The sequence below is a fragment of the Haemaphysalis longicornis genome, unplaced genomic scaffold (assembly GCF_048455015.1).
Source record: "Haemaphysalis longicornis isolate Haplotype H1 unplaced genomic scaffold, Haemaphysalis longicornis Haplotype H1 scaffold_27, whole genome shotgun sequence".
Taxonomy (NCBI): domain Eukaryota; kingdom Metazoa; phylum Arthropoda; class Arachnida; order Ixodida; family Ixodidae; genus Haemaphysalis; species Haemaphysalis longicornis.
In genome coordinates, this window is record NW_027526325.1 from 1,271,557 (window position 1) to 1,283,838 (window position 12,282).

At 46.5% G+C, this 12,282-nt stretch overlaps 1 protein-coding gene across 6 annotated transcripts in view; it reads right to left on the reverse strand.

The window, feature by feature from the left end:
* Nucleotides 1–2,932: 2,932 nt before the first annotated feature.
* Nucleotides 2,933–12,282, reverse strand: part of Ptp36e (protein tyrosine phosphatase 36E) — a 540,343-nt gene continuing 530,993 nt past the window's right edge. For all 6 annotated transcript variants that reach the window (XM_077701525.1, XM_077701527.1, XM_077701526.1 and 3 more), the window contains one exon: nt 2,933–3,887. In XM_077701525.1, the coding sequence (XP_077557651.1) occupies nt 3,822–3,887 (66 nt within the window). In that variant the 3' untranslated portion in view covers nt 2,933–3,821. The remainder of the gene's footprint in view (nt 3,888–12,282) is intronic.

Here is a 12,282-nt window from a genome sequence, read left to right on the forward strand (position 1 = left end):
ACAGCTTAGTCTTGGTATATTTTGAAAGTCACTAGCAGCTCTTTGGGAAATACTGTTGGTATATGTCGCGTTTTAGACAGCACCTGCGGGGTGAACAAAAGGAAGGTAACACGTCAGCGTTGTACAAGCACAAAAGGGTCGCAGTCGACCTTGTATTCACTCCAGAGAAAACTGTGCCACGTATTTCCGTGTTTTGTTATTAAGGGCTACAGAAATCACAACGAACATTTCAATGAACCCGCCTCCTTGCAAGCAGCAAGTTTTAAGAATGAGAAAGTTTTTATTTTTGTAGCGTGCTAAATCTCGGACATGCTAGTTCCAGAAATGATCACAGAGACTGGGCAACGGTTGCGACAGAATGCGAGGCGGCAGCACTATTAAAAAAAATTACGCATTGCGTTCCTTGAGCAACAGCTTCCAAATGTGGTAAGCAAAACCTGAATCATGAAAAATAAGGTATGCCCTCCAAGCATTCACTTCTGTCAGGAAGCATACTTGCGTTACTGAGATGCCCGAAGTGTACCTGCAGTGCAAATCGTGTCGACACACTAGCAGGCGGCAGAAGCATGTTCCCATGCACGGCGTCGTGCGAAGAAACAAAACTATCGCATAGTTCGGTAAAAAGGGCCGTTCACGTCGTTCTTTTGCGGCGGAATACCCAACATGACTTTAAGACCGAACGTTCTGCGGTAACGTTTAAGCTTGAGAAGTTCAGCATTTTGGCGTATAGTATAACGCAAAAAGCCCAAGTTTCTATGTTCTCTTACTACCGACTGAAGTAATAAAATCTCTTTGTCAGACTCACAAACTTTTTGTTAATTGCAATTTATTCTGCCGGAAACACTGTCGTTCGGCCTTCTTTATTGTGGGGAGCATATTCGTGAGAAATACTACTTCAGCTGAGGAATCGGTAAGTTTCGCTATTCCCGGTGCGTAGTCTCAAAATGCTAAACTAAATGCAAGGACGACTTCATGATGATGGTTGGATTTTAATGGCTCAAGGACAAGTGGGCAAAGAGTGCCGCATCTGTAGTTTATTGTCTAAAGTAAACAACACAAATATTGTGAACATATGACAGCCGAAAATATCGAATTAGGAATAAAGGGTTTACGTTATGTATGGGATATAAGTTATTTGAGAACTTTTATGCAAGTTAGAATAAGTTCGAAACTTTGGTAGAAGATTCAGGGAACGCGCGATGGCAAGAAGTTTTGGGACCTAATAAGCTGTTGTGTTGGGATTTTATGCAATACAGTCGAACACGCGTACATCGTATTATTATCTATAAACAACAGCCTGAACATGCCTTCGGAAATACCATGCAAAGGTACAGCATTGTTGTACGCGTGTATTGAAGTGCCCATCACGGGCACATTCAATATTTTGAACGCTGCTCCGCAAGTGCACCTGCAAGTGCGCTTCTTCGAACGACTCGGATGAGGTTATGATGATGGCACCTCTCGGGTACCGCCGTGCTCGATGAAAAGGAGGCGGCGTTGCGCCGCTTCGATGGCCTCATCTGCTGCTAGCACGCCAGCATGGCGGCCAGTCGCATGGCAGCGATAAAGCGGGGAGTGATTGTGAGCAACAGCAGTAAAGCAGGAGGACAAACCGACCGGAAACACTCAGTTTCTGGCAACATCGTCAAGCCTGTATCTTTTTCCTACCATTGTGCAGTTTTTTCTGCGTGTTTGAGTAGTTACCAGTGGTGGCTCGCGCAAGGGGACCGATTCGGCGTAGTGCGTGTTTGGTTTTGTCACGTGTTTCTTCTTGGCGTTGTCCGTATTTTCTATTGCCACGAAGAAGCGGAAGAATTTGGTTTACGCGGGAAAAGCGAACAATATTCGACGGTTGAAAACATGTCGGCGGCAGAGGTATTCGAAATTTCTTGCCGCATTTTTAAGCCCGATCGTACGCATCAAACGTGACGTAACGGCGAAAGCAGCAGGCCACGGTATCGGCCCATTCGGAGCGTGTCGTGTTCAAAGCGGCTTTGTTAAGCGGCTCTAGACGGTAGGTGGTCGGATACCGACGACGATGGCGCTGAGCACCTTGAGAGCGAATTTTGAGAGGTGTCAGCATTCCCATGGACTACTCCAAAGGACAACGGCATAGGAGTTCGTAATAGCTGACGACGATGTGCAGGCTGTGGCGGGCGTCACTGATTCCGAAGAAGCGGACCCTGCTAGCGGCTCTGACAACGTGGCTACTCGTACATTGCAACCCAGCTTGCGTCAGTGTTTAGATTCGCCGCAGTTGTGGCCCAGTGTACCACGCCGGATTTTCTTATTTGGATGGCGAAGTAAGCGTGAAAACAATTTGGTACATTTTATGATGTTCAAGAAGAAGCAAGCGAATCGCGCCCTCTTTTTTCGTGCTAAATGAAGTGCAGTGGTTGTCGCGCTGTGGTTCGAGTTTTCCGTGCTGTGAGGAAAAACTCGGCAAGGTACCGCTTGTGACGATTTCGGAAAGCTGTCAATGATGTGCAGAGTTATCAGCTAACCTTTATACCGGCACATTTTATTTTCAAATTACCGATACATCGCACTATTATGCGATTCCCTTGGAGTTCGATATATCCGCGCTCGACTGTACATGCAAACATGAAACGTTCACTGGTAGTTGAAGGGGACACAATAAACACAGTGTAAATCGTTCTACCCTTTGGCCTGATGCAGGACCCGCTTTGATTTGGAAGATTTGTAAAACAGTTTGTGGGAGGAGAGTTAAAAGACGCGGAAAGGTCGCCGCAGAGTAGTTAAATATATTAGACGACACTAATAAAGGGGGAAATAACACCGCCTGGAAAACAATTAAATAGCATAGTTTGTAAACGGGGTTACCGCTATTGCAAGGCACATGTTTTCGCTACGAAGACGCGCTGCGTTTTCACTGGTTACAACCTCCATTGCTTCCTTAAACATGTTGAGAACAAATTCTAGATGAGGAGCAGGACATTCTCCAAGCGTTTCCAATGAAAGCAAAATGGCATCTATAGGTAAGATGGTACCCAATAATGGTAGGCTATATTGCGATGAGCCCAGCAGGATTAAGCAGAATTCTTAACAGGAGTGCATTACCGACTAACCATATGAAATCGATTAATTTCACCTGGTTACTCATGAGTGTACTAGCACTGGTCCAGAAAACATGCTGAGAAAATGCGAGATGGACGATTTCGCCGAACTCTAACTTTGTGTGCTCTTAACCATTACATCTGGGGCAATAACTACCCAACATAACCAGCGTGCGTACGGAATCCTAAAGAGCGCAGTGAAAATAGTTTCTGGTATTTATATGATACGATCAAGAAGTTGCGTGAGCGCAGCGTTTCCCTTCCAACAACACTGGCGTTGAGAATTCTGCAGCTTCACTCCCTCACCGCTATGCTAACCGGCCGTCTCCAGCATTCCACACTAGCGCAGTTGCCGACGAAAACAGTTATTAGCTGTGACGCTGAAACCATCTAGCTTTGTCGGCCAATAACGCTAGCTGAAAAAAAGGTTACCTCTGGAATTTGGCGATTCTTAAAGCAGCAGATTAGGGTACTGACGCGACAATAAAAAGAATATAACAAACGCGTTCCGCACGCAAACAACAACCAGCACAGCAACACAGCAGATCAAACTCGATGTGCGAAAAGTTAGGTTGACGTCTTCCGTCGGTATCTTCGCCGTCTGAGACGTCATTGTGTCTTCGTCGTCATTGGAATGTTGGACAAATAATACGGCAATCATCTTGCATGATCACCTGGCACGGGCGTTTGTTTTCTGCAGTTGCGGGGCACGTGGTTATGCCATAAAAGGAAAGGCAGCGCCGGTCAGTCTTTGTTGAGATAGTGCAGCACATAGTGCTGAATAAGATCGTAGCAATACTTGTACTCGGTCTGCAAAGAGAGAAAAGAAAGAAATTGCACGTTACAGTTACCTGCCTACCGCAACAAAGGCGGGAAAACACTCGCGTTTATTGTGACGTTGCCTGGAATAATGTTGGGGAAAAAAAATGAAAGCTAATATTGCGTGACATCTTATTCTCACTGTCTACCACCGTCGGCTTCCCCGCATCACATTTTCTGCTACTGGTCACGACCAAACAAAATTTTCCGCAGACAATAGACTTCTAATACAGACTTTCGAAAAACACTCGCGTTTCGCACGGCGTCCACAATAAAAACCGTTTGCCAGAAAACGTCGGTCCCAAGCAGGGAATTGACACCGGTGCGGTGGATTACCTTTAAAGCATTTTTAGATTATTCAAATCGAGGTATAGGTTTGGGCGAGTTGGTAAATCATACTATACTCGTGGCCTCCGCGATCGGCTACCGGCGGTGCCGGCAGCAAATCGCGGAGGCCACGCTATACTGAACATTCAATGCGTGGACTAGTCGAACACAACTGCAAAATGACGAGGCAATGAGCAACTTTCCACTCACTTTATTAGGAAGAAACGCGTTTTTACATACACCAAATCATCCTGTCATCGTGCCCTATCTTCCATACGATACTTCTGAAGTAATGTTCACTCATTTTAATGCGTCACCATGCGTTAAAAAGTAAACTCTTTTCTCGGTGAGCGTGAGGGAAGGCATACTCAGACAATTACCACCGGCACGCGTGATCTGATGTTCCTCAATATTCTCCCGATTGCGCTGGCTCCTGTGTTTGCCGATAATTCTGCTCGTTGTCAAACAAAGGCGTAAGACCATGGTCACGACAGTTGTGCCATTGCGCACATTGTTGGCGTGCTCACCCAATCGTTCGTTGAGGCAACGCCCAGTCTGCCAATGTACTTGCCAAACTTCAATAGGATGACATACACTACGATCTCACTGCAGTGAACAAACTTGACCGTGTGTTTAATATCACATGCACGTTGGCACCATAACTCTCCATGTTACAAGTTTCTCTGGCGCCAGGAGAAAATACCGCTGGCGTATGCGTTTCTCCCAATCTTTTTAAGCCGATGGAGAACACCGCAGTTGTACGGATTGACGGCGTATTTAAATCTCTTTACTCTCCTGTCGCCGTAAATCGAAGCCCTGCTCACATTGTTTCACCACGTCGTGCGCAACTGTTGTCAGCAGATGCTTAGGGAACCATGCTTGTTTAAGTCGGGTTACTTTTACTCTAGCCTTTTATCCACTCTGCGTGGAAAAGATTCTTTGAGGCTATTTAGACCGGTTCCCTCCCTGCAACAGTGTGTCATGCCCTATACGCACTAATCGACGAGCGTCGTCGTCGTTGGCCTTTCTCGCTTCCGGTTTTACTAAAGAAGTCCGCAGCACCTCGGAAGACTGGAGATGCAGGTCGAATCACTTTTACCAAAAGGAAACCATCGTTATAACCGAACGAAACATGTCGTTTCTCAAACTGCATGGTTTCCGCCTCTGTGGCCTTCAGCAAGTAAACAGTAAACGGCCCGCCGACTAAGGCCGTGGTGGCTGCTAAGTATAAAAAAGGAAAAAGAAAAAAATCAAGGCCCGTCGATAAGCACTGCCAAGCATGTAAAAACATGTGGTTGACCCCTCTTTCATAGGAATCGGTAAAACACGAAAGTGAGATGTGCCTTCACAGGAGCAGTTAAATGTTTATTCTGCTTCGATATGAACTTGCACATCGCCATTTATATTTCGGCACTATGGCGCCGTAAGACTGATCAACATTGGACACCGAATTGCACGCGCCGGAGCACTGCGTAAACCCGAATGAAACCACACGAGCTCGCAAACCATGCCAACAAAACCGAACGGGTTGCCAGCGAATCGTTTCGTGAACTCCCGGTTCGCTGCAACGAAAGAGTATGATTTGCGCTGCTGTTTTGGGGGTGTGCTTGGCCAGCGACAACCTTCTACCGCGTCGATTTCGCAAATGTCAGGCCACTGCATTCCTGCTCCGTGGAGTGTGCGCGCGCAGTGGGCGCAGTACCAACAGCAGCACGCATCGCTACTTCTGTGTTTACGTGTGCTTTCGTAACTTCGACTGTTTGTCCCACCATTCGTATGGATTAAAAAAAAATGTGCCCTAAATTTAAGCGCAAATAGCTCGTTCGGCAAGCTTATACGTTCTGCCTAATTTGCGTTTGCTTTTGCCGGTCTCCGGCAATCACAGAGGTGGCTGGTATGACATCATAGGTTCTGTTGCGGGAAATGAGCTGGTGGGTCGAATGGTCATTCCATTTTTTTCCTAATTTTCTAGCTTGTTTGAGCGAAGCTTACGTTAAAAGTAGTGTCAGTATGATTCCAACGAGGAAACCTTCTGAATGCACCAAACTTGCGTTTTCTTTTCATGGCCCCTTTAAATATGTGCCCACTCTCGCCTTGTAGCAAGGACTAAGGAACGTTAATGAAATCCCGAAGAAATAAATGGTTTGCTAAGTTTCGAAGAAACAGAATAGCTCGTACGGAAATGAAAAACCCTAGTGCAGCTTCGGAAAGGCTAAAGACGGTCGTCTACACCTAGGAGTTCAAAGGTCGCCTTTGAGATTCTCGTTTTGAGGCGCATCGCAAGCGACCATGCGGCGCGCGTCGTCGGTCGGCAGCGCAACTAGCAGTGACGTTACGTCAAGTACATTTGAGAGTTCAATGCGTTCAACGTTCTTTGTGTGTATTGTTCTGGAAAGCTGCAAACCCTACATTTTAAAAATAATGCATTCTTTATTCGTTGCCAAAAACTGTTTTCTATCCACGTGAGCGGTGTCGTGACCGCTTCGGTTATCGGGCAACCATTGCAACAGAACTCAGGCCTACTGGCTGTTTGTACAGATTGTAGCCAGTTTCCGTGCTGAATTTCCCGTTCTTTTGCGCGTTCTCTTCAGAATCTTACATTTTTTGTGTGAAATGACACAAAACTGCTCAAGCAAGCAAAAAACAAAAAGAGAGAAAACCCCGTGTGCGGTTAGAACTTGCAGCCTCCGGGCCAGCCCAACGTAACGGCCAGCCCAGTCGGACACTTTATCCACTACACTATCGACGTGAAAAGCGCGCGCGCCGAAAAACTGATGCATAAAAGCCTCTTCGCATTTGTAACCCAGAACTCTGCCGTGTTTTCATACACTCTAATCAACCCATACCTTTAACCGCCAACTTACCGCTGAACGATTCTGCAGTAAGTCAATGGGGAGAGTATAGATCAACGAAACAGCGTTAACAGCATTGTTTATTGCAGGAAACAGGAAAGCAATCGAGCTGCGTGATTGTGGGACTCGGCGGTGTATCGCTGCTTTTTGTGCTTGATGAGTAAATGGTGGATCTGTTTTAAGTTCCAACTACTCGAAGTTCCTTCTATAGACGTTATTATGTAATAAACTCTTATTTTAAGGGCTCAGTCATTTATCTCGTCAGGTCAGAAGTTTCACGTTCGCGCAACTCACACTACAGGCTCCGTGAGAATGACGTCGGCAAACTTGTGCAACAATATCGGCTAGGCAAACGACAGTTTAGGCTCGTGAGAAACAGCGTGAACAGTTTATAAATTCCCAGTTTAGATTAAACATGGTTACTTCTGCCTGTGCCACTCGCCCGCGTTGTTGATTGAAAGTTCGACCATGCTGATCAGTCGTATCAGAGATCAGACATCTCCCATTCAGTTGCAGGGCGAGTTTCATCATGGCGCCGATGTTGTAGCTTTATCTGACCCTTTGCAAGCCCGCTCTATGCCGACATATTTTGCAGACGAGGGAGAACTGTGATTGGCTTCTTACTGACTTACTGAAACGTCACTTCACGAGTTGTGGAGGAAAGCCTCGGTGAAACCGTAACTGCATTTCTTTTCCTAATTGCCGATATCGGGCAACGAAACGGGTATGTAATGCCTGTTTAACAAGGTTCCACGGTTAGAAGCGCACACACAACACATTTTTTTTTTGCAAATCCCTTCTCACGACCCCTTTAAGCAAGGGAGGGCTCAACAGACCAACTATATACAGATGCGAAATGCACAGACATTTCCCAATACACAGGGTGGGGAAGGGGGGTGAGGGGGCTCCTAACTGTTATTGTGTACAATTGCGCAGCGAAATCAAGGAATGAACGTTTTACGAACATCACACCCAAGCTGCGCGTTCCATTTCCTGTTGCTTTTCGACTTCAACGAAGAGTTGATCAGTCGGCGGACGCGCTTTTTGAAGGGTAGGGTAGGCGGTTCACACGCGATAAAAGGTGTCGTTTGAAGAGTGTGGTATCTGGTAAGGCCCTATGATTTCAGTTTGTGCTAGATTCTGCAGGATTTCTGTGTCGTATGACGATGCTTCAAAGAAGCGTTTAGTCGCGGACGCAGATATAGGCTCGCATTCGCACTGCTCGCGGAGGGTATATGTACCGAATGATGAATGTTTGCGTGCGCTAACCTCGCGACAAGACGACCCATGATTAAATTCTTTGTCGTGTGCTGATGCCCGTGTATAATTGTGCGTTATCCATCGTACTTATACTTATAAGCGCCAGGTGTGTGTCATAGGCCGGCTTCGCGAAACCGGCCTGTGACACACACCTGGCGCTTATGCGGACCGAATGTAGTGCACTAAGATCGCGTCAGATACATTTAGTTTGTCGTAAATACACCGCATTTGAGAGAGAGTGACTGATCTTCATGAATATGTAATTCCAACGCATACAAACGCATATAAAACAGCACAAACTAATCGCATGACACAGTTAATACACACCTACTCTGGTACACAACAACAGCTCCTTACAACTCTCAAAGAAAGATACATTCCCAGTGGTGAACAACGCCTCCTTCCAGACTACTGGGGAGTTCCTAATGAGCACCTAGATGCAGACATCACGAAGGCGGAAGTCAGGGCAGCACTTGTTAATCTCAAAACTAACTCAGCCCCGGGTAAAGATGGGGTAACAAACAAAATGTTACGTAATCTAGAAGACAAATCTGTTACCACATTAACTTAATTCTTTAACCAACATTGGAATGCAGGTACCCTGCCTCAAACACGGACTCACGCAAATATCTCTTAAATTCCAAAGCCTCGCAAACCCTTGAGCATTGATCACCTTAGACCAATATCCCTCACATCTTGCATAGGAAACCTTCTAGAGCATATCATACATTCTCGCCTACTCAAACTCATAAATCAAAGGAACTCTCCCCAATCCACAATGTTTGGCTTTCGTGCTGGGCTCTCAACTAACAACATTCATCTTCAACTTCATCATGACATCCTAGCCACACCACCGCGGGCCGACACAGCTGCAATTCTAGCCTTAGACCTTGCAAAGGCCTTTGACAGAGTCACGCATCAGGCTATATTACAAGGCCTTTCTACTATCTCCCCCGGCATGAAAACATACAACTATATTAAAGCCTTCCTCACCTCACGAACAGCGACGCTCCGCCTTGGCCCTCTAGATACGGAAGAATTTAGCTTACCATCAATAGCAACACCGCAAGGAGCAGTGCTTTCACCACTACTCTTCTACTTAGCCCTACTTCAAATCCCGGAAGCACTGAACAAAATACCAAATCTTCACCATAGTCTCTATGCGGACGATATTACACTCTGGACCACGGAGGGCAGTGCCGCCGAAATAGAAGAAATTCTCCAAGCTGTTGCGACAGCTGTAGTAGAGGGCGCTGCCCTCGCTGGCCTCCAATGCTCCACCACGAAACCTGAGCTATTGCTTCTACCCCCAAGAAAAAGACAACATTGGAATCCAAATATCCATATTTATATACCATATTTATATATGGTATATAAATACCATATATACCGATATATACCGATATATGGCATATAAATACCATATATACCCTATACCGATTGTCTCAAAAATCAAAATTCTTGGGCTCACTATAAATTGCTCCAGAACTACTACGGACTTTATAAAACAACTTTCTTCTCACGTCGCCCAAACCATCTGGTTAATTAAACGCATTGCTACCCAAAATAACGGCGTTAAAGAAGCTGATCGACTACGTTTAATCCAAGCATTTGTCATCAGCCGTATTACTTACTACATCCCGTACCTCCCCCCAACTGATGCAGACCTAGCGAAAATAAATAGTCTGATACGGAAAATCAAAAGGTTGCCTTACAACTCCCACTCGGCACTTCAACTGCCAGGCTTGAGTTCACCGGTAACTACATGATGGCACAGGAGCTCATAGAAGCGCACCGTATTGGACAACTGAATCGACTAACCAAAACACTTCCCGGGCAGCATCTGCTGCAACGCCTCCAACTCAAAGCGCCCATCATCACAGCTTCCAAGCCTTCAACCCCGCTGGAAATTCACGCTGACATCAAAATCCGCCCCCTCCCTCGAAATATGCACCCTGATGTACACCGGGGCCGCAGGATGCACAGGGTCAAATATCTTGCTGAAAAGTACCCGATACGCCCAGACACAGTGTATGTCGATGCAGCTGAATATCGGCACCGCAATACATTCACTATAGCAGTCATCAACGACCCAAACAATCCGCCACTCACCTCTCTCGCGAACCGCACGGCAGAACCGGTCACGGCGGAAGAGGCGGCAATCGCAGTAGCCCTTGCAAGTCGGCCACCACCCTCAATCATATCTTCTGATTCGAAAACGACCATTAGAAATTATGCTGCGGGTACCATCTCACCCCAGGCCCTAAAACATTTCCTCCAAAGCACACCTACTACCCAAGTTGAGCTGATTTGGACTCCTGCCACACTGGGCTCGGGGGTAACGAGGGGGCACACACGACAGCCCAAGCACTCACCTCCCGGGCGTACGCCCCCTCCGTAGCCTCTCACGGAGCCAGATCAGCCCGAGATAGCCTCGAGCGCGGAATGTAGGGGCGCCACTGAAATCCCCCTAGCGGCCCGTTTCGAAAGCAGCCGCGGGAGTCCGCGTCCCGCTCCCCACTGTCGCCCCTGCTTTTGCGGCACGTTCACGACCGAGATTTACCGTTTGCGGGCGTTTGAAATCCATGTTTATGTGGAGCAGTCACTGTGTTCGCAAATGGGGTGTCTTTACGAGAGTGTAAATGTTTCTGACGCGATCTTAGTGTGGTATATTCGGTCTGTATAAGCGCCAGGTGTCTGTCGCAGGACAGCGTCGCGGAACCGGCGTATGATGGACCCGATTGTAGTTACACTGCCTTGAATTTACTAGAAGTGTCTCCGTAACAACAGGTTCCTCAGATATTTATGCTACGGGTATACACTACGATGCAAATCAGTTTTGCGCGCTTTCATATTCAGCGGAGCACTCTCACCTGACAGCAAGCCAGTAACGTTTTCCAATATTATACCTCTGATATTGATCACTACCATTTATAAGCCAGTCTGTGTTAATTCCTGGAATATTCAACAAAAGTACGATGGACAATGCATAATTATACTCTGGGATCAGCACACGATAGAGTCGTCTTTTCGTGCTGTGAGCGCCCGCAAACATTCATCTGCTACATATATCCTCTGCGAGCAGTGCGGAGACGGGCTTAGAATATTATCCACGTCCGCGACTAAATCCTTCTTCGAAATATCGTCATATGGCACAGGGAGCCTATAGAATAAAGCAGAAACGAAAATCAGAGGGCCTTATCACGTGCCACACTCTTCCAACGACCCCTTCCATCGCTTGTTGAACTACCTACATGTATACTTCCAAAAATGCGTCCGCAGTGCGATCAGCTGTTCATTGAAGTCGAAAAACAAAAGGACAGTGAACGGGAGTTTTGTGTGTGTGATTACTTAAACATTCATTGCTTGATTCCGTTCCGCATTTGTACACAGCGTCCCCCTCCCCTCCCCCCCCCCCCCATGTTTCGCGAAATAGCAGTGCATTTCGCGTATAGTTGGTGTGGTGACCCCTATCTGGCTTAAGGTTCGACGAACGTCTTTACCATGTCAGAAGCTGCACTGTTTTTTTTTTCATTTCCGTTAGAGCTATTATGTTTCTTCCGCACTTGCACAGCATTTATTTTTTCGTGGTTTCATATTAGATTGCCTTGGTTCTTGCTATAAGGCGTGTGTGGACAAATATTTAACGACGGACAGGCTTGGAATATACTTAACATTTTCCCATGGTTTATATTCTTATAAAAGACATAAGTTATTGTCCGGGATTGGGTTATCATAACCCCGGAACATATTTTTCTGCTACGTATATATTATAAACGAAGCCGCATTCGTTGTCCACGCTGCAAAATGAAGTTAACCTCTCACTTCGCCAGTATCAGGTCTAAACGATGCGACAGAGAATTCATTTCTGCTTGACGTATTTTGAGGTGACAGTGGTGATATGCTGCTACCGTCGCCGACGCCCGGAAGAGCGGCGACGAAGTGCG